Source organism: Cephus cinctus, unplaced genomic scaffold (assembly GCF_000341935.2).
Source record: "Cephus cinctus unplaced genomic scaffold, Ccin1 Ccin1_scaffold0240, whole genome shotgun sequence".
In the NCBI taxonomy this organism is placed as follows: domain Eukaryota; kingdom Metazoa; phylum Arthropoda; class Insecta; order Hymenoptera; family Cephidae; genus Cephus; species Cephus cinctus.
In genome coordinates this window covers 179,720-202,723 of record NW_014332956.1, presented here as the reverse complement: position 1 = coordinate 202,723, position 23,004 = coordinate 179,720, and the positions used below count along the sequence as shown (strand labels likewise).

Sequence of the window (23,004 nt, the reverse complement as noted above, 5' to 3'; positions counted from 1 at the left end):
CCATTCCCCCCCCCCCCCCCCCCCCCCTCCCTTCTATTTTCGCTCACCTTTCATTGCCAACAGACGCTAACAGTCTTAAACGAACCAGAGTCCATACACAAAGTTCCTCTTTGACATGGCCGGGTAGACCGGGCACGCTCGAAATCACGGAAATAGACATACCCAAGTAAAATAACCGTGAATGATGTAAATTCGATGAACGAGCTTGACAAAAGGAGAACCGTCCGTGCCTGCCGCCAGGACGAGACCGTAACGAGCCCCACGCCTACTTTACGTTGCGGTTCCTTTGTTCTCCTGGTGAACTCGTTCAGCCGAATATCCTTACCCTCCTAGGACCGATGTCCAGGACCAACAGAAATCTGGACGCTTTCGAGTAGCCGAGTAAACTTCCTTCCGATCTGGTCTGGATTATAACTTAGCGTGAGTAAGAGAGAGAGAGGGATAGTGGAAACCGGTCGGTGTCGGACTTCTTCAAGAAAGCGAAAACCGGCTCAGCGAGTAGCCAGGTTCACCGCGCTAACCATATGCCAGGTTGACCTTAACGTTGCTACCTAATCTTCGGGTTATCTTATCTTCCGGCGCGTCTGTTCCGTACCGGCACTACGTAATACGAGAGGAAGACTGAACTCGTCTCGTGCTCCACTTCACGACTTCCTCTTATACATGGGAAGTGGAGACAACGAATCCTCATCCGGGACACGTGATTTCTGTGTGACTCCGTATGAATTATGGAGATTCTGCTGTGTGTGACGTAACTCGGGTACCAGGTAGACTGGAACGTGTTGGAACTATATTGAACCCTTAACAAAAAACTGGTCTGTCCTGTCCGCCAAATCACCCGCTTAATGCGTCGAGCCCAATGACAGATCTGTATCCGGATCAGGTGATTTGAAAAAGCCTGTATATTATTTCTGATTAATTTATTTCGTGTCTATCTCATGTACCCAGAGTATAATTGCAGTCGTAGATATATCTACGATACATCTGGCAACATATCCAACCACGAGGACATTTCGTCCCGCCGATTGAAATCTTGTTACTCAAATATCGAAGAAAATTAGGAACAGCTGCGGTTACACCGTGATACTGATACGGATCTGTTGAAATACGTGCTTTCATCGAGACTACAGGTATTATCGTTGAGCGATATCGTACGACGATTCAATATTCATTCGACGTAACTCCTGAGACGTCTATACGTGTCGTTCGTGTATTTACATTAATACTCGTATGTCAACGTTACGTAACGGTGAGCATATTTCAAAGAGGACAGAGGACGATTTACTTCAACGCGATCTCCTCGTATGATTTAATTAAACAAGGCAAAGTTCACACGACAAAATTAGCAATTACCAAGCGGCGGGACGTCAGACACTCAAGTGCGAGATGAAGTCTTCCCATGGCGTGGCAAATAAATTCCAGGCTCGAAATTAATAATGCCGGCAACACCCGACGTCGGTTCCGCTCATTGTTATTTAAGGGGACAAAGCCGCGCGTTTTCGAGTTCCTCCATAATGAGTGGATCCTCCGACCTGAAAATGACGGATCCATTGTTCGCCCGACTGCAGCCTGCGCAAGACCCGTGCAGGTAGCAAACGAAACAAACAACCCGATATCCTCCAGAAGTCTCTGGGGTGTCCTAATGGGGCAACTCGAGTAATAAGGGAAGTGCTAGTCACTGCGAAGATCATCGATGACTCGAGACCTCGTCAATTTTCGCAGGCTCCTTCCGTGTTGAATCGCATCATTTCTTAAGAAAGGATAAAGCGATATAACCTACTGTGTAATAGAGAATTTGCGGTCAGTGTATACGCACGTAATAACACACTCAAAATTTGGCTCTCTCTTTTGAACACGTCTGAAGAAATTTTAGCATTGATTAAAATTTATAAACATCTGCCTATGGCTCATTTTGTTAATTCGGTCCGACCGTCGCAATTCTTTTGAAGATATAACATATTTAATATGTAAATAAATGTCTTTAGAAATCCATCCAAATATAGGTGTAACACTCGTGCACCCGGGGAAAATGAAATATTTCTAAGACGCAGGCTTCTTCTCACAACTCTTCTTATCTACGAGACCCTATACATTACCGTCCTCGTAATTCTTTTTCAAATAAATAAATAAATAAGAAAGTACTACGTACATATATATATATACACACTATAAAAGTGAATAGAGGCATTTCGGACTATGGCTAGTGCACGTAGACCGCATATATTTCCAGGCCCTTTTTTCCATAGTTACCCCCTTCATCCCCATGAGGTCCCACGCATACCCAATGCCATTCTAAATCCATATAGACGTACATAAAAGCACATATACACGCGTCCGGAAAAGCACGAACCCTTTTATAGGGTTTATCCCGGCATAAAGCGAACGTATAAGAGTCCATAGGTAGACGCAAGACGTCCACGTACGTAGACATGTATCCATTTTAAAGGATACGTCTCTGGACCATGCTGCCGGCTCTATCTACTTGATCTGATCAGATATGTATATACCCTAGTCTCCCTTATATCCCCAGCCTGGTATCTATGCACAGGTGGCTATAGAATGGATCGGAAAAAGATAGAAACGTGAATTTCCCCTTTTCTAGGATCTAAAAGTTTCCGAGTAACATTCAGCACACAATCAGTAACACTTTAACATGTACCATTGGGTTCCGAAAAGAAGTAGGTACCTATATGTATATATATGACTACACCCATAGGACCGATGGGTGATTATAATTATTACACGATGCTACACGAAAACATCGAAGATGCTTAGAGCGCTATGAGTAGGTATTATTTGCAGGTACGGGAGCTGTGAACGAAGCAGAAGAGGATTCAAGCTGAGAGTATAATGAGCGGTAGGCAGGTAATGAAGACCATTCAATCTCTTGGTCGCACAGTATCTTCCAAAGGGCACACTGCTTAACCCCCTTAACTCCGAATCTCTTGGTAATCCGTTTAATCTCGAGATAATTAATGGCCGTAACGCTTTAATAATTCTTTACTCCCGCTGATAAAGAGAGGTGCGAAACGAGTGAGTCATCCTTACGGGTTACGCGTTATCAATGACTGGGATATACGCTGACGTAGACGCGGTAGAGAAGATGGCGGCGAAGATTTGGCTGGAAGGAACGATCCTGCGGAACGACGGTAGCCCAAGATGATCCCAGTCTCCGCGAGCCACGATCAGTCAGGAATTCCCGGCATTAATTCACCGTAATTCCGCGGTCGGTGTAGCGTCGGTCCAGACAGCATCCTCTCTTGCTTCCACATGCACGGAATCTCCTTTCTCTTAGCTTACCTCGGTATCATGTATCTTTTCAACTTGATATTTTTAATTCAGTTTAAACGTATCACCCTGTATATACTTCAAGCGTTAGGACGAACGGAGTATAGCCCAAGTTCAGTCTGACAGTCTGGCCGGAATACCTGACCGCCAATTATCCCCGCATCTCACCCAACTGCTCCTTCCATCCCCTGACGCTTAACAAACTCTTCGGCTAAACACCGGGAGATAATTCAGATATCATCCCTCGATTCCCACTAGCCAATCCAGGAATACAGACCGACAGACCGACAGACCGACAGACCGGGTGCTGCCTAGGGGCTCGCGTGCCAACTGACGGCTCCCAGACCGAACCAGATTATAAACTTCGAAACGTAGAGAAGAGCGTGCGAGGGAGGTTCCGAATATTCTTGTCTTGCTCTTTATCCCAAGAAAAAGGTATTCGAGGTAAACTATACCTATATCCCATTAGCTCGAATCCCTCCTGTGAGCTCTTCATACCAGTCTCGTAGTCTTTTGTTTCGGCAGCTAACCCTGAGATTATAGCGTTAAAGTACCGATTAGCTTTTCGACAGAGTGTGAACTTCAACACGCGAGGCTACGGGACCGTGAAGGAACATCCGGCCCGCGTACCTGATCTACGAAACAGCACTGAATCCTCCAGCGGGCTTCTTAGAACAAGAAGAAGAAATTGGCAGACAGCGGACAGCTGCTACGCGCACTAATCGAATGGGATTGAAATATCAGCCGGATGATTTCTTCCCAGAAAGACTCGTAGTACAGTTTAGTCATGGCGAAACGATGGAAAAGATGCGATTTCGACACGGACAGGGTAAAGACCCCCCGCAGTGGTACTCATCGCACCCTGAAAGTCTCAACTTTTCCGGAGCCCTTCGACGGATTTATGGATTTATGGTCAGCCCAGCCCTCGGGGGGCTAATTGCTAACAGCGTGAACTCGGTACTGGCAGCTTTGCTGCGAGGCTGTGTAGACTTGTGTTTAGAATATTATCTGTATCTGTTGTACGTATATATTCATTATCTTTATTATTATGCCTCTCGAGGGTCCTTACGTAATTGACTGTTCTTACGTATTGCGCTTACCCATCGCCATTCAATCCCCTCCGACTTTATGAGACTCCAAGCATTATTGGACTCGTCTACAATTTGCAGCACGGTAATGGCACCTCGATCGTTTCCACGACCTTTTATTACCATCGTGCAGAGTTTCGCAACTGCTCTCATGCAAATTCGAAATTACGTGGTAAATTAGGGCGATGCAAGATCACTGTTAGTTCTCGCCCGTACAACCATCCATTGGACACTGGATGCTTTATCGATGCGAGCAACTAGTATTCGGATAGAATATCAAAGAGGGACGCACTTAAAAGGTGAATAAAAAAATATACGTATACGTAATAAATATATTTCTCTGGATACATTGTGTCTTTATGTCTTTAGTAGATTCCTTAAGAGTGCATAACTCTGTAACTATTGCGTCAGAGTTTACAGTCTGACTCGTCGACTGCTCAACGCTCTTGCTTGGCACCTCATCGGGCGGCGGCCCGTCTTCTTATACTTCTTATCTTATCCACGAGTTATCTCCGAACCTTGTTTCCCGTCCAACTTCGCTGCACGGGCACACGGCGATCCCCGTTGCATCTCATGTTTGTTAAAAGCGCTTCGAGCGATGCGCAACGATTCATCCCAGGAGAGAAGACACTGGGTGACTATAGACTATGTACGTAGACACCTGGATAGATATACCTGGATGGATCTATGTACCTGCTTAATACGAGTTCGTGTCCCTCCGATAAGGTGGAACAACGAATCGGACCAGAGTGGAAATCATTCGTTAAAAACATCGCTGAGGAATAAACACGAAGTGTCTGACTTTTCGATCGTTAATTACTTTGGACAATTACGTTTTACACCGACCTTCGTACATATCCCAGGCGTATCCGGCACGGTCTGCTGTCGAATTTTATCCAAAGGTATGTATAGGCGGGCACCGGGTCAGTTCAAAGGATGGGTGGGACTTCTTGGGAAGAGAAATAACGTCTGGATATAGGGAAACTGGTCGTTGGGATAATTTCGAAAGGGTAACTGGATTTATGTGTTTTCTATCGAGCGGATGAACCGTTAGCAAGATGAAAATGAATAGTGGAATGATATCCGAGATAACTTTTTTGGATCGTCATCCGACCGAGGATCTAAGGAGGTAGGTATATGGAGTGGCGGATGTCCGTTAAACAAATTCTAGAGGAATGCATTAACGGCGTCGGCACTTGGGTCAATGTATAAAAAAAAAAGGGAGTATAGACGAGAGCACAATACCTACGGCCTGATGGAGGATGTTTAATAAACACTCGGAAAATTCGCTGCATCACCTTTTCAGAGTTTCGGCAAACAAACTCGGTTTTTTGGAGTGGTTCCAAAAAAACGGGCGGCGCTGGGGACCACCTATAGTAGAATATTTTTGCGTGGGTTTACGAACCGACGCGACGCGACGCTTCGATGTTTCCGAAATGTTCCTCTTTTCTATCTACCTGCTTGCTCGACTGTATTTCGTTCTTTCTCTCTTTCTCTCTCTCTCTCGTTCTATATCCGCGCTCGCGCTTTGGGATTCCAGGTATGCCAACATCAGGCATACCTCAGGGACCGCTCTGACAGGCGACCAGCCGACGGGACAGCAGGGCAATATTTGCACTCGACAACCCCCTGTCCCCCCTTAGCACGGCGACCCTTTTCCTATACCCATTTACAAACTTTCTAATGCCAACATAGCTTACTTACTTGTTTGGTCAATTGTCTTGCGACTATGGGCTAAGGACTTTTTAAGTATTTGGATATATACAGGTAGGACCGAGGTACGACCAAGGGGTGTAGGATTTAATGAAGGGATGGGAGAATAGGGGTTGACGGTTCAACAATTCGAATTAAAACCCTTGGCATTGGATTTATAAAAAGAAGTTATTCAGCTGAAGAACAGCTGGGATGTCTCTTTAATTAAAGCTGCTCCAATTTATTGATCATATTCCGTCGGATTGTCCAGTAGTCAGGTTTCCCGTAGGAAGTGGAAGACAGCTTCTGGTTTATGAGATTTTTCAAATAAAACTCGATATCGCACTATCAAATAAAGTTAATGCGCTTCCTTAAAGACCGTCTTAAAGTATCCGATGGTATCAGGAAACCTTCGGGATCCTCGGAGATCACGTCCTCCTTTGATACCAAAGCTTTTATGCGGGACACGTGTGTCTTTCTCGATCCTCCCCACCTCTGTGCATCCTTCTTTCTCCGAGAAAGTGACCTCGCTAGCGACCTACATTTGTCAAATCGTACGCATAACGTTTCAAACTTCCCCTAGGCTCGATCTTGACTCCGACAAAGAGACGGATGTGTCCTGGCCGCGACGTCCGTCCCGTTTCCCAGGCGCAACGGATCAAAAGGGGTCCAAGTAGCATGCGCGTCACATATAACCTCAAATATCCATTCGGTACCTACAAATTATCATAGCATACCCTTAAAAATTTTACCGCCTACCAACTGTATCATTAAATCAAATCTTGAAGAGAAGATATAAATTTACCACACACGCACTGGAATTTTCTTATTTTTTATTTCACTATTTTTCATTTAAAATATATTTTTTGCATACAACGAATGAAATCTAGCGGCCATTGTTTCGATTTATGTATTTTTTCATTTAATTAAAATATCCGGTTAATCGCATACATGACAACGACCCGTGTATCAGAGATTACGTAAGCGACACCAAGAATATGCTCTGTCTGTAGCAAGTTGGTCTGGAGATCCTGGGTACACCACGTCTAAGGTAGAATACACGATTAAAACTATACGGGAAGAAGTAGGTGCTGAAAAGCCTGAAAGAGTATCGGTATCCAAAGTATAGCGAAGTATGTGTACCCTGACCATGATGGCACCACGGTGCAACGGTTGCATAGCTTCCGAATGTACACAGTCCCCTCCCCAACGTCATCGCATCCCCTCTCCGAGGACTCGCACTTTTCTATCCAGTGAGTGAGTGGGGCTCACGCGAGGTTCACGCACCAAAGGACGATGCTCCCCACCAATGGTTTCGGCTCGGCTACTCGCACCCTCCGGAGAGAAGCAGAAGCAGAAGCGACGATCCAACCAGCAAGAGGAGAAGTGTAGTAGAGAGAACAGCCGGTGTTTGGGAAGGGGAACCAAACCATAGGAAGGACTTCGAGACTCCGCACGAAAGCTCGGAGCAACAGTGTGCCGCGCGCCGCTACAACGCGAGCGTCGTTCTTTTCGAGACTTCATATTATTCTGGCCTTTGTGGTTTGACAGTTTCAGGGAACAACTTATGTTCCCTGATATCAATGTAAGGAGTCGCGACGTAATTCCTCAGGATTTTAAGACCAGTCTGGAAATTTGGTGCGTGAAGAATTTTCGGACTACTTTATTCAGTGGTGAAGTGGATCGTTTCCGAGGACGAGATCAGTGGAATGGAATGTGTTTAGTTTATTGACGGTTTAATTGAAGGAAGAGGCTCGGGGTAGTAATTCGGTCTGATATCAAATTTTGTGAAAAAATGTTCCTCTAAGATTTTCGTGGAACCGTTTATCGCGGGAAGATATAATTCCAGGGCTGTGAACGACGCATCGTCTCCCTTTATTTTCTTGTATTTTTCTCATGTTATTTTCTGTGAACGAAATTTTATACTATAGATATTTGTATATGTGCAAAGCTGTCTCTCGAAGATAAACGAAAAGAGACTGTTTTACGTGTATGTACGGTGCTGTTGTTTTGCTTCGATATTTTACCCATATAAATTGGTGTATGTGTGTTTACGAACTAAGCAAATTGTTTGGTTTCGGGAAACTGTGTCTATTGTATCAGCTAATATCATCGCACTGAGTGCATCCCCCCAGCATTCGTGTACGCGGGGTGAAAAGCGAACGTGTTAAAGGAGGGTCGATTTGCCGGTAGTAATAACATCGACCGGATATCGGCACTCTCTTAGATTAATCGTAAAAGTGATTCGTGGCTCGACAATTTAAATGACGTGAGTTCGGCCCGTGCTTCAGAAGATTTCGCTCGACAGGAAATCGCAGTGACGTGGATGATTGTGCGCCGATAAAAAGTGCTCCGCGAAAATGTCCTCGTAGCGAATCGGCAAGCTGTCGCCCGAATTTTTGAGGTAGGAAAAAAAGTTGCAATGTAAATTTTTCTTTCCTGACTAATGAAAAAAAAAAAAAAAAAAAAAAAAAAAAAAAAAAAAAAAAAAAAAAAAAAAAAAAAAAAAAAAAAAAAAAAAACAATCAGAAAATGAGTACACAAGATCTATTCGTTGAACGTGCTAGCAAGTTGTTAAAGAGAATTGGTATCGTGTTATTATTCAGGAATTTAAAATTCTCCTGAACAAAATAAAAGTAGAAGAGCGTATTGAAAATCGTGGAGAGTCAACCACGTGTGCGTCGAATACAATTTCCGTGCCAATAGTGAAAAATAAAAATATCATTTATCGCCAGTTCTAATTGCGTGATTTATATTCGGGTGGTACAGATGAAATGGATATTACATTTTTTTTAATAAAAAATCAATTCCACGCGTGGTTCTACTCCATCGGCATAGCTATCGAAATTACATCGTCCGTCGGGTTGTTCAGCCGTACGGCCCGGGTTTAACGATATAACCTATACCCAACAGAGTGGTAGGACGTTTTCCTCGAGTTCGTGAGAACAAAACGAGCGGTGAAAACGACATTTTACGAGTGACCACTCACTGGTCCTCGAAATCGGATTGCGAATTCTCTGTGTTACTCTCCGTAAGGAAAGGGTCCGAATCGGGCGCGTATTTTCAAACCCTTCGGGAATAAACGTCAGTATTCGGTCAAGGAAACCGATTGTGAGTCAAGTGATAAAGGAACCGTGAATTCACGAGGTGCTCTGTCCGGTTCCCGAGGTCAGCTATGAGAATCTACAGAAGGACGAAATTCGAATTAATCCCCGACGGTTGAGGGCAAAGAGCGAGGGTAGGTCACTCGTGTGCACAGGGGGTGGCCTGATGCCAGTGACAGTTATTAGGAAGTTATGGCAGACCATAGTGAATCCGGAGCCAAGGATATTCCGCTTGGGAGCTCCTCTGCTCACGACATAGCTTATTTTATTTTGGTCTTGCACCAGGGGGTGCTGCGCTACCTAGTCGAGTTTTCTACTTCTCTCCGTCCGCGCCATCCCAATTCCTCTCTTGCTCTCTACTTCTCTCTTCCGACCACGTAGGAGAGCTCGTTGGATTTGTAGGAACAACTCGAAGGCAGAGAACTTGAACCCAGTTGTCGGTGTAGCCTTGTACTCGTGGAGTGTAATCCCACGACTTTTATTCCCGTATCTTGATTTTTCACGAAAAATCTTCCATCTCGTACTTCAATCCCATCCCTATATGCACTCTGATCATGATCTTCAGTCTTCTGGATAAGCATTACGGGCTTGAGTAAAGCTCGTTCTTGAACCCGCTGCATAACCTGCCAAGAGAACTTGAGAACCGAACAGAGCTCGAACGGCTAAGGGTGGTTCGGGGTAGTCTCTAGTTGAAATTACGACGCGGTTAATAACTGAACGCGATAGCAGAGTGCGCTAGAGTAATCTCGATCCAACGTCATAAATTTGTTTGGATAGATCGTTGGATTTTAGGAAGAAGGTAAAGGCGAAGAACAGAGGAGCTGACCTTTACCTAAAGAAGGTGATGGCAGCCAAAGCTTAATAGAACACGAGGCTACCACGGAGAAACACGAGACACGTGCGTGCAAAAGTTTCCACCCTTAAAGCTGTTAGAGTAGTCACCGGGATAGCAGAATACGTTGAAGGGATAAAAGTTGGGGGGGTAGTTGTCTCGTTACCTTCCTTTTTTAGGGGGGTCGTCGTTATAGTAGGTGGTAGGTGTGGTATAACCACTTTTACCCGCCTCCCCTAGTACCCGACTCGGTGGTCGCCTGAATTAAACGACCTCTCAAAAAACTTGGTCAATTCTCTAGCCGTCTCTTCGTTCTCCGGCGTACAAGGGTCTACTTTAGGAAACGGTTCGACCCCCACTGTGAAAACCACCTCGTAAAAGGTGCAAACTTTTGATCCCCGCGGTCGGAGAGTTCAGCCAGTCTTCAGGGAGCCTCCGCGTGGAACAAATTGCAAAAAGATTCGGACGCGATTGCCCTGAGCTTTGCTATTTACATGCGCTAATATTCTAATTGCAAATTAGCACGCGCCCATTAGGTCTCTCCAAATGTACGAACCTCTAATGTGCATCTTGCGTATCTTAAAGACCCGCTCCGCACGAGGGTAACGTTATGCACTGAAATAATTGCACACGGGCACTGCGCCTGTACTCGTACCAACCTACGGTTCTCTTTAATTCCTTCGAATTTATAGGCCTCTCTTATGATCCTATAGGTAGCCCTAGCTAGCTCAGTCAAGTGCATATATCCTAAGGGTAATTAAGCATGACTCGAGTACACGTTAGGTACGCTTATAATATTTTTACACCCACGCTTATACACGAGTGACCTACCAAAGGATTTCTCGACACGGTCTCCAAACGGACGTCAGAGAAAGAACTTACAGAATTGTTATTTCCTCGGCAACGACGTTGACCAATCTAATTATCCCCATTTCGAAAGCCATCCTAACTCCTCCGCGTTCTCCCACGTGACCGCACGTACGAAACATATTGTTTTCACATTTTCGTTGTAATTACGGTACATTGTCGAGTCAACGATTCCGTAATAGAGAGAAGTTAATCAAAAATAGAAGATGCATCGCGCAAAGCATTGGATTCCAACAGTTCGGTCATAAAGCGTCATGACGAAGATTAAAGGAACGCGGGTTAAACAAAAAGTTGCCCCAGGAAGACCAACAGTCTAGGAGGCCGGGGGTTACGACCCCGATTGCAAAGATCGGTCACGAGGGAGTACTGTTGTAACAGAGCGGAATATGGCACAATTTTATTTCTTGGGGGGTGACCAACTTTTAATAACTTTTTGATAGCTTATTGGTCCTGGACTTGTAAATAAATTTTTATCTGCGCATGCGCAGTCCTCCCTTTCCTACTCAGTTTCTCTCTTTCTTTTTTTTTTTTTCTTTTTTTTTTTAAATATCATCCTTGTGCTCTCTACCTGCATCTTCGTCGGTTCCTATACGCTTCCCTTCTCGCTCCTACTCGATCCTACCACCTTCTCTGGGTTCGACCTTTTTTTATTTTACTCTCATCCGCCGCTTGCATTCGAGGAATTTGATGGGTGGCCCTGGTCGAAGCTGCGTCGAAGAGTTTGATAGCTTCGAGGTAGGGAGTAAAAGGCGGACGTTATAACTTAAATTGAGTATAACGCGGCTCTCGTCGGTCTCCGTGTAGGCCACTTCGCGTCGATGAAAATTCTTCGCGGCTTCTATAGGTCGTTATATACGTATAGGTAGTCCCATGAAAACCAACCACCTTCGTTGGCCATTATACGTAACGTCCCCCTCCGGACAACGGGGTCAAAATATTTTCGCCTAAGGGATGAGGAGGAAGAACGCATTGACTTTCTTCCCCCCTTTTTCCCCTTCTCACTCGTTACACCGCCTTCGCTACTTTCATCACCTTTATACCAGCAGCAGCCCACTAGCCTCGTCCACTTTAATATCTCTTTCCGTATATCCCAACCCTAAAGAGACGCCAGGTACGAGCCTGACGAGTGCGCACGTCACTCGAAACGACTTTGCGCAAACGAAACGAGCCGGCACTACAAACGTATTCATATATTCATAGATAAAAATGAGGTCGACGATGTCGCAGCACGTTGGGGAGGGTGGACGGGGCGCCCTTACGTAGCCATACCCTATCATCCTTTTCAATGTGATACCTTATTAAACATGTATGTTGTGCATCGACGAGCCGCGAGGTGACTGACTATGTGAAATGTTCGGAAATCCGTGAAATTTAGAGGCGCACAGGTTCTCGGCGTATATTTGACCTATATTTCACATCGTCGAGTAATATTCCATTTCGCCGAGAGCGCTAATTGAAGTAGATGGCGCACTCGTGATCGTAAAGTGGCGAAAGGGTGGTGAAATGCTTGCAGGGTAACAACGCCCGAAAGTTATCGGGAAGTGACTCTAGCCTCGCCGGTTAGCGTTGCAGACGCGAATATTGCGCAGGCAATCAGCCCTGCGAGCGTCCCGTACCCCCCCAGGTCTCACGTACCACCCTGGAGAGTATTGCCGGTTCTAACCATTGCTGCAACCCCTAGCTACTCTCCATATCCAGTTAAATAATGTCTTGCGCCACCGGCCGGAAATTCCCGTATCGTTAAATTGGCCTGTAGCTGGCAATAGTAGCAATAGGTTCGCCACGTTACGTCACCTGGTACCACGGACTATTGGTTAACCCAGCCGTTTCAAGATATCGTCTAAAGACCTTAGCTTGGATTACTATACAGCTATCGGATATAATAATAACTACGCAACGTACTAACCCATCCTCAATCAGACGTGAAATGATCCCTTAACCGCCATACGGCGCATCTCCACGTTAACTCGGGCAAGCAGTATTGGTACGCAAGAAAGACGATAGGTCAAGGGGTCAAAGAATTGAGAAATATAGCTAATCTTTTTTTTCGATTTAATGAAATCGAGTTCTCAGGGACGTCCCTATCAAATAGTAATGTGCCAGCATAATGGAGCGGTGATGATCACGACAGGACTCTTTCTTCACGAAATCTCAATAAAGTCCGATAATGGATGATCATAATGAAGCGACCCGGCAGAGTCATTCGAGATACATCTCACAGGTTGACTTCTTATTCCGTGTGGTCCATGAGGGCCTTCCGAAGGGATCCAGGCGCGCCAACTAAACGGCCCGAAAGAACGAAGGTAGAAGCTGTCTGTCTGTCGGTCGAATGGCGGCTCTGGAAGGAGGGAGATTAACATAGAGATGAGGTCGCCGCGAGTGTTTCTACGTGAGTTATGTTCTCCCGCGTGAGCACCGTCTCTCCTGAACCTCCTTTACCTGCCGACGACGTGCCTCTAACGCGAGACGCAGAGACCTACCCAGTGAGTTCTCTGCATCTGCGACCTAGGCCCTATACCTATCGCTATGTAGCTACGTGCTCCCCTGTGGATAAACTGTTTTGTCTATGCAAGTCGTTGCACTTCCCCTTTTCAGGCAAGTCCCAGGTGATTCTCGCCAAGGAGATTCGTCCAGAGGATACTCCAGACATTTTTATACCACCTATGTAACTTTTTTTTTGTTGACAAAAAAATCTCTACGTGTCTCCCGTCTTGCTGTTTCATCGCGTTATCGCTGAACCTCCCTTTAGTTTTTCCAAGTGACTTTTATGAAAAAATTATCAAAGATCGATGAGCTCCTCGTTGGGTACAGATCGGGTCGCACATCTTGTATAAGCTTATGGCTGTTGTCTGTACACCGGTATACCTGTATATATAGTAATACCCACGCAAAATCGACCCCGATGGTATTTTCGACTTTCTCGAGTAAAGATGGGACAATCGTGCGTGGGCATTCTACTCCGGTAGAATCGAGTTCCTCATAGATAATATATTATGGGTGTACTATTATATATGCGTATGTACACATGTAACATGTAGATACGCACAGCCTATGCTTTAAATGCTTATAAGCACAGTGTACAGACAGTTCGGTAACCTGCAGCCTTAACGTTTCTCTGATTCTCCATCACTATCTCATTCTCTTCCGACATTTTCGCCCGGTTGGCAGACTGCGCGCGTGATTCTATCACCGCTGATTGCATTATTGCTCTGCTCTGCTCTGCTCTGCTGGCTGTTTGCAAACTGCAGTAATAACCTCCATGCTGGCACATTAGCCGTATTATACCGTAGGGTACGCCAGAACGTACCGGGGGTAGGCACGTGTGCTGGTATCACTTAACTAGAAGATACGAGCTGGGTGAGCGAAGCTAATGCTGAAATAATGCGACACCTAGTAGCTGTTCGTTGCTCCCTTGATGCTGTACGTACCTCAGTGTACACTGTGCCGGTATACGTACATAAATCTGTATGTTCATCCTTCGTTATACACGGTTGCTCATAGACACATTTTCTCAGTGCTTTCTCTATAGGTCTTTTTATCAGCACCACCTCAACGGAATATCCCGGAAAGTTCTCAGCATGCATAATCATAGACATCGGCAATATTCCTATACATATTCGTGCTGCTTGCGCGTATCCGTTCGTTAACGATCAATTAGAAAGTTTTTCCCCCTTATTGGCGGCTCTTCGTAATTGCTTGATAATTACCTGACGAATCCTCCGTCCTTCTCTGCAATAACTTTAACGAACAGTTTCCGGTATAACAAAGAAAACGGAAACTAGCAATATTATATATATATATATATATATATATATATATATATATATATATATATATCTACTGGTTATGAGGAAGTGTTTGATCCTATCCAAGTATAGGGACAGAAAATCATGCGCGATCATCAGAGACTCTTGGTTGCCTCTACGGAGAGATACGTAAGCCGAGCCAAAGCGCGGCGGCCGCCCAGGATTTTCTCCCAGAAACAACCGACAGTCGGCGGTCGCGTTATGAAATTTCTACGGTCTAGACGAGCTCGGAAAATCGCAGCCCGTAGCTCCCGTTTGGACCGCACTGCAGCACACGGGTCCCCGCGCAAAGCTCCGGCATTTTCATAATGAAATTATAGTAGGTGTCAGCCGAGCCGCAACGACGCACGACGTCCGAGCCAGCGGGATTTGTATTCGTTGGGAAATAACGCGAGCATTCGCGACGGACCCCTATGCGCTCGTTACGCGACATTAGGCAAATTTTCACCCCGCGTCTATTCGTCACGATGGAAACTATGGAAACTATGGAAATGACCCCGACAGCACGAGACGTCCCTCTCGCTCTTTTGCTCCCTTTAGAATTCCGTTCACCACGTGAAAGCACGGGGCTCTCTACATATTTTATTTAGCTCTTTTTGTCCCACGCATCCTTTTATCTGCGAAAATTCGTCCTGCGCCAATTTCCTTTCTTTTTTTTTTTACGTAAATTTCTCGCTACACCGACCACGCACGGGTGCGGGTTACGTGAGCCCCTTCGAGGAGGGCTGGTCCTCCCTTAGCCAATTTACCTTTGCCATGGGATCCACTTTCGGCGGACCAGTCTCGAGGCGTCGAAATCCTTAGACGTTTTTATCCCTTGAGCTTTTGAAATCGAGCGTCTTTGTGGGACGCGTCCTTCTATATCCTAATCGTGCTAGTGGGGTGTTTCGCAAAGACCTCCCATTTCCTTAAGACATCCGGATATGCTCGCTATATATATTTTCGGTACGTCAGTTTACATCTTCACCGTGCAATACACTTATCACCCACTGGGTAACGTGTATCCTGCTATCCCTTTTACATACTGTATATAGATGTATAGTATACGTGCAGTTATAATATTGTACTCCCCGAAGCGTGTCTCCTTCGTGTATATTTGTCAAGGGCCGAGAGTATCGTGTTTCGTGGCCTGTCTTTACCTTATTTACCTCGATGCACCGCCGCAACGATATACATGCACACCTATGTAATGTATGTACCCGCTGACATCACAGGATCTTCCGCGTCCTCAGGCTTTTCTAACGTGTCCCAGTTGATCGAGCATATTCCTCGTGATCGTGACAGTATTCTCGTACGATCCGCGACATGTGACAGGGTATGACGTCACTGATTTGAAAGGATAAAAAAATATCGGGCAACGTATATATAACACGGGTATTCGAGAAAGATGCTGTACGCGACGCGAGTCTCTTGAACTGTACTTCAAGAGGGGTATCGATAGGAGGTGGAGACGTGGGTGGCAAACACCCACGTGCAGTAATAGATAAAACGCTTGGCTAGTGTCGTACGGGCTTTGTTGGATTTACGCTTCCGACATGGTTTATAGTCTGGTCCTGGTTTAGCAATCCTGGATACCGATGATCGGCTGGCTAATACCTTGAGTTTCCTTGTCTATTCACTGCTGGTGATTTACTGGCTGCTTACGTTGCTGGATAATTCGAGCGGACGAAGGAAATCGACTATGTGGAATTCCGAGCTACGGGCTTAGTTATTTCAAGGATCGATGACAGTTTATAGGATCTTATGCCGTTGGGTTTTACGTATGTTGGTCTTGTACTGAAAAGTGTATCGCCGAAACGTGTTTTTGCTTGGGGTGTACGTATGACGTAGATAGTTTTGCGGGAAGCCGCGGTGGGGCGCAGCAGTAGAGTTTTCGAAAGACACAAGTAGGATTCTTCTCGTCAGGATTTCTTTGTTTACTTTGTCGTCGAAAATGGTATTGCTGATTCCACGAATAACTCGAGATTTCAATAAACAGAAAGTAAGCTTGGTATGCGTGTCGTACAAGAAGATGGTTATGTTTCGTTGGAGGATATTCTAGATGCCTTGTACGTACGTCTTTTGTTACACGAGCATAAAGGACGTAACGGAACGACTATTATTTTTCGTTGATTCTCTGAGCTTTAGGTTTGCTTTCAATGCGATTTATTATATAAGAAAAAATTCATTGAATTAATCGTGATACAATTTTTGTCACTGCTTCCCCACATATGTATATCTAACTCCATATAATACATGTAGCAAGGGGCTTTTCCAGTCTCGAGATTTCAAGGGATACTAGATCATACTTGACTTCCGTTTTAGAGAGAACCTGAGTTACGTAGTCTTGCGGAAGACCCAGATATACAGTCAGGACGTACAATTGTCTAGTAAAAGACCGCGTAGTGGCTTCTATACGAATAACGAATAATCTGATAAAATTTCACTCACCGTAGAAAAGGGAGTGAAATAAAAAAATCACGTGTACTCAAGATTTTGGCCTGGTACATCCCGGATACCGGTAGTAGCGGGTAGTACGTATAGCTTAAGGTTGGTGCGCTGCTGCTTGGTCCTGCGCTACTCTGCATCTGAATGAGCACGAGGACCAAGTTAAGGATGAGGACGAGGACGGGGATGGGGATACCAGGAGGCATCACCCAAGCCAGTCTGAGCCAAGAAACGGAACGGAAGGAAAGCTGCATTTATTAAACTGAGCGTAGACGTACTGCCTTCTTTTTTCTTATTTCTTTTCTTCTTGCATCTCTTAGATTTGTCCCGTCGCTCTCGTTCCTCGCTCTGTACGTTTGCGGGGAATAGTCGTGAGAGAAAAATACAATTTCGATACCTCACCTGGACTATCTTCAACTCCTCTCTGGAACACTGTCAACGGCATCCTCCTTAAGACATCGACTTACCGAACACACGATACGGCTGATAGCATTTGGATTTTGTACATAACGATCCGCCATCTTGACACTAATCCTCTTGTAAGTCCTAAACGATTTGATGCGGGTATATGGTTCGGGTAGTCATTCCTTCTCATCTTTTCACCAGATGACACGGATACTCGTATTACATAACTTTTTGAAAATATCATAAAGCCGCTAAAGGCATTAACGAAAACCTTAATAATTCAGGATTTGTAAGCCGTCCTTATCGTGCCATTATACCGATACTGAAAAATAGACCTAATACCTAGCAGGTGTCATGTACTCATTTTAACTGATATCTAGTGTGTGGATAATTTGAACGATACAATAGTTAGAAGTCCATTGATCCCATAAGCCATATGCACTCTAGCCGGAATCATCTCAGAATATGAAAATTTATTGACTATAGTGTAGGTGTGTGTGGAGTCCAGATAGGATGACTCAATTGATGATTGATTCGAGCAAGCCCTCTCCATTCCTCGTTTCCCAGGGTAACACGATAGGCCTGTTTCCAAACTTCGGATACGACAAGAGTTCCAATCGATCATGGTGAAAAACGAAGTGAAGGGAAGCTATAGCTTCCCTACATTATATATAGGCTCTCTTCCATATCAAAGGTGGAGGTTTGTTCCATGCGTGACAGTCAGTCCACTGTCTCTGATTATTACTAGAAACTATAACCAGAGGCTATAAGGGCGTACCGCTATAACTATAGCTACGAGAGAGGCCTTTCCAATGGATAAAAGCGCGGAGAGCAATTAATCGGCGGTGTGTACGGAAGGAGAGAAGGCCGAAGTCAGGCGTGACTGATTCATTATGAGACTGTAATTAAGTCCTGGTATTAGCATACCGGCTCTCCTTTCTTGGCCCTGTGAGCTGTGGCACCGACTGGAACGACTTGACCCCAAGCGGGTCAAGGTGCTTCCTATGCTAACGAGATCGCGATCCAGCCACGTACCTAACAGAAAAACCGCACGTTTACCCCGTTTACGTGGAACGGCCGACTCTATCCCCTTGGTTACTGATGGACCAGACGTGTATCTCTTAATTAGCCAGGGAAATACAGTGGAAACGAGCATGCCGAACCGACTGTATCAATTCGGCTTAAAGCCTCGCACCGTTTGCAAAAAATGTGCACGGACTCCCTTTAAAGGAATATTGAACTTCCTATCTTCGTTTGACTTTGTGCCGTAGTAATGTACAAGGCTTCAGTTCGGTTTATTTACTTTTTGTCGACATCGATCGGTAAACTTTGAAAATTCTTTTCCCTCCGTCGTGGGAAGTTTAGTCGTCTTGCTGCGGGGTCCCCAACCATTTCCAAATAACCGTGCGGCAAAATGTGTTGACTCGTGAGACTGAGACAATCTGGACGAGTGAAAGGGATAAAAAGAGATGTCTATAGTAAAGACTCTTACTGTATAAGTACAGAGGAGCATGGTATAGGGACATAGGGGGTTGGTAATGCTATACTTAGGTATGTACGTAGTGCGAGAGGAAGCACAAGGCGGTACCTACTGAGTTACGGTTCGATTAGCCGGACTGGCAATGAGATTAATAGGAGGGCTGATTTTCTGTGTGGTTTTCAGTACGCTGAGGAGGAGAATGGAAGAGCTGGAGACGCTGGAGAGTACCGAGTGTCCGGAGTGCCCTGGGCCACCCCCAGAGTTCAGGTTGCCACCGCCGCCACGACCGCCCTTTCTCACGGAGGGTACATTCTGCTCGGAGGCGCCACTCGCTGAACTCGAGGACTGCGTCGCCATTCCCGTGAGTACACGTACCTATCATCCGTTATCGGGAAGCCGCCATAGATAGCAACGTGCCCGTTACTCTCACTTTGTGCATGTCGTTCGGCCAGGATCGAGGTAACTTTGTGCTGAGGATCGTAGAACCTACGGGGCAAGAGCACGATACATGCTACACGTGAAAGTTCCCGATCAGATTGTACCTGGAATAATTAAGAGAAGGGCCCACCTACTGCGTGGTTTCTTACAGGTGCCTCTCAATTTCCATCTGAGGTTGTTAAGACCTGCCTCCGGGGCACGGGACTACCTAAGGACGCTTAACGCGTATCGCTTAACGTAAGGATCCTCGGGAGACCCGTGGAGGAGAGAGCCCGGCTATCTTCTTTGTCGAGGATTTAGTCCGGTGGAAGTGGGTAGGATGATACAGGAGGGCACTTCGGGGAAGATGATCAAGGACCGTCTTCTTGGTCAGTGCTTCAGGGATTGGCTGGGGAAGAACCCGTAGATCAAAGAATGAGCATGGTCTTAATAAAAACATAGGACAGTTAGGGTGGATCGGCAAGCTGGATATAGGAGCTGTAATATTATCCGTTGTACTTAAGGGTAGCATCCCGTACAGCTAGCACAGTGCTACAGCTTTATACGTTGCTTGGGTATATGTGCCTCGATGGTTTCTTGGCTCTAAAGCTTCCATTCCTTTCTATAGTGCCCCCGTTACTCTCTGTCCCATTCTTCCCACCCTTAATCCCGTCAGCGGGGATGCGAAACCCTGGAAAAGAATTCCAATTAAACCGCAGCAGGACCGCCGTGCGATCTTTGACTTACGCGAAGAAAGCACCCGGACCGTCACCCTCCGAGTTTTCACGTACGATAACTTTGGTATAGTTCGACATTCCAGGTACACGTAAGCTCCATATACCATACTCGGCTGCAGGCTTCGCGCTACGAGAATTATAGAGTAGAAATATCGGCCGCCGAGTCTGATCGATCAGAACGATAAGTTCACCAGCCACATATCACTTGTTCCCATTACCCACCTTTTACTGCACGGCCACCTATCCTTAAGGTTCTCAATTCGTCCCACTAAGCGGTGGCGTCTTATACCCCCCACGTACCGTGAATTCTCGCTATGCCACTTCTCGAGCACGAACGAATTCACCGCTAGCGGTTTCCAAAGTAGAATCTAAATACCTTGTATATTCCAGGTACTGTGTTTCGTATTCACCTGACAGAATCGAGCGTATGCGGAAACATGTGATTCTACATTTAGTACAGTGCACGTATAACGCGTATACAGAGGAGACGTCGCGTGGAGCAGGGCGACAGGAGACGCCGATGACACGAGATACTGTTTCACTCTTGCTTTTAACAGATTGAGAAAAAAGCATGTATTTAGCTTGACAAGCGCCATCTCGACGCTTCGAGTCTACGCTATGGTGTCGTCCCTGGCCTTTTCCGTGCTTCTTCACGATCCGCTCGTTTCGTTCTATCTTGTCGGGTAGCGAGTAAAAACGGTACATGCCTATTAATAGGGAACACGTGTTGCCCGTACAGAGGCTGAGACCCATTATCGCCCGACAATTTTACATCATTACGCGTAATTGGAGACCCCATTCTATTCTTCGCGCTTGTGTCTTTTTTTTGTTCTCTTTTTCCTTTACTCAATGTATCCCGTGTGAATTACCGTGCCCGTTACGTTGCTCAGTTGGTCGCGACTCGATGTGCTCGTACGTTCAGCTTATACAGCGCGAGACGCGATTGCGTTATGGGACTGCGAGCCTCGGATAACATTGGGACTCTTGAGGGAGGCCGCACGTAAAGTGATGCCTGACAAAACGGTTTTCGTGATTACAGTCGAGAGACGTGAGAAAACTGAGAGGGAGAAGCTGCCGGCGCCTTTAAGTTTCTCTGCCAAGTTATAAATTGCGCTAATAAGATTCATCTTGGCGCTACAGCCTCTCCCTGTCTTTATCTGGCTGTCTACCATTCGTACGTAGCGTCCCGCCTCCCTTTCCAGGCCTCCTCCACTCTCCTCTCCTCCCTGTGCTCTCCCTTATCTAAATAATTGCGTTTGGCTCACTCTTTATCGAATTAAGGACGAAGGAAACCTTCATGGGCATTTCCTTCGCGAGATTCTTGGGACTGCTCCTTCGGAGAGCCGCGTCTCCCTTCATCGTGCGGATAGGGAGATTTCTGTCTAATCATAAATTACGCAGGTGGGTTTAAAGGGCATGCATGGGGATCCGGTTGAAAAGTGGTTTAATGTTTGAGGAACATTCGAATCTCGTCCTCTCGATGACGATTCGCTAAGTTCACAAGAGGCTGACTAAAGTATTCCATTAAACGTTATGAGCATCCCTTGCGTAAATACACGTACCAATTTGACGAAGGGTCACGCGAGAGTCAAGATATCAGGGAGAGGCTAGAGAGAGAGAGAGAGAGAGAGAGAGAGAGAGAGAGAGAGAGAGAGAGAGAGAGAGAGAGTGACTAACGCGAAATGAAAATCGTATATGAGCGCGAGGGGGTAGGTTCCAAGACCCAAGCGAGAGAAGACTGGAGGGGACGTAGTCGAATAATTAAAAAGCACGGGTTAATATAGAGTAGGTACCCAACTTGTCTCGAGTTTATTAGACAGTAGCTATGGCGTGTGCACAGTTTATTAAAGCGTCCTACTCTGTCTCTTGACGTCGTCTTTAAAAATTATTGCAGCACAGCATTTCGCGATATCCGTCGCGCGACCAAGCTAAATCTCACTGCTGCAAGATGGTATCTCGTCGCGGGGCGCGCGGCAAGTACACAGGGAATTGAAATTCCACGCGGAATCGTAAAGGTCGCGCCTCGCACTCGACCTCTTCATTTATACCTGCCAGCCAAGACTGGACTCGCTCCGTCTTCTAGGCATTTTTAACCTTCTACCTCTATAATACGCCGTACGCCAACTTCCTCCATGTATACCGCTATACGTCGACGTACCTCCTTCGCCCGCGCATCCCCCTCGTCGTCTTCCCAAGTCGTTCCTCAAGTCTATCCTTGCAGCAGGTATCTATACTCAGTGCCCATGGTGCACTAGAGTGACATCAGCTAGGTATACCTTAGCGCATTATCCATATAAACGTGCAAGACGGTGAAGCACCCTATAGGTGGAGGTCGGACCGGACTTTGCCATTCCGCCCTATCAGGTCCGTCTCGTAGACGACGTTGCTATACCGGGTGAACTCTTGGAAAACTTTAGATTACTTGGCAGCATAATGCGACGGCCAAATCGCAGTCCGGAGCAATTGGACAAGTTTAGATTTGAGTTATGCACAGGGAGACCCTCGCGGACGGTCATTATGCGCCTTCTGGATAGGAGGAGGAGGTGGTGGAGGAGGAACGAGGAAAAAAGATTATAGAGTATAGAGCACATAATATAGGTATACGTATACATGTGCAGAGTTAAGGAAAGAGAAGGGGAGAGGGGGAGTGTCCTGGGTGTGGCGGCTACGTAGAAAGGGGTACCGGGCCGGCAGTGATACGTTTTTGCACCGGGAGTCTCTTTATTACGCCTGGGAATCCGCTTTGTTTCTGCCGACGCCCCGAGAGGGACGAAGGAAAAATGGAGAAACGAGGAAAGAATCCTCCGGTAGTTTTGCAAGAGCGCGAGAGAGCCGTTGGCGAAGGACGGGGAAGAGGGGGG

The 23,004-nt window shown here is 46.0% G+C and overlaps 1 protein-coding gene across 5 annotated transcripts in view; it reads left to right on the top strand.

Moving 5' to 3' along the window:
• LOC107265882 overlaps positions 1-23,004 on the top strand; it is a 160,999-nt gene that overhangs the window by 102,272 nt on the left and 35,723 nt on the right. For 3 of the 5 annotated variants that reach the window (XM_015735767.2, XM_025083015.1, XM_015735771.2), the window contains one exon: positions 19,173-19,350. In XM_015735767.2, coding sequence (XP_015591253.1) covers positions 19,189-19,350 — 162 coding nt within the window. In that variant the 5' untranslated portion in view covers positions 19,173-19,188. Of the gene's footprint in view, positions 1-7,341; positions 8,473-17,424; positions 17,644-19,172; positions 19,351-23,004 lie in introns of those variants that run through there. The other 2 variants (XM_025083014.1, XM_015735766.2) reach the window with 2 other exon arrangements.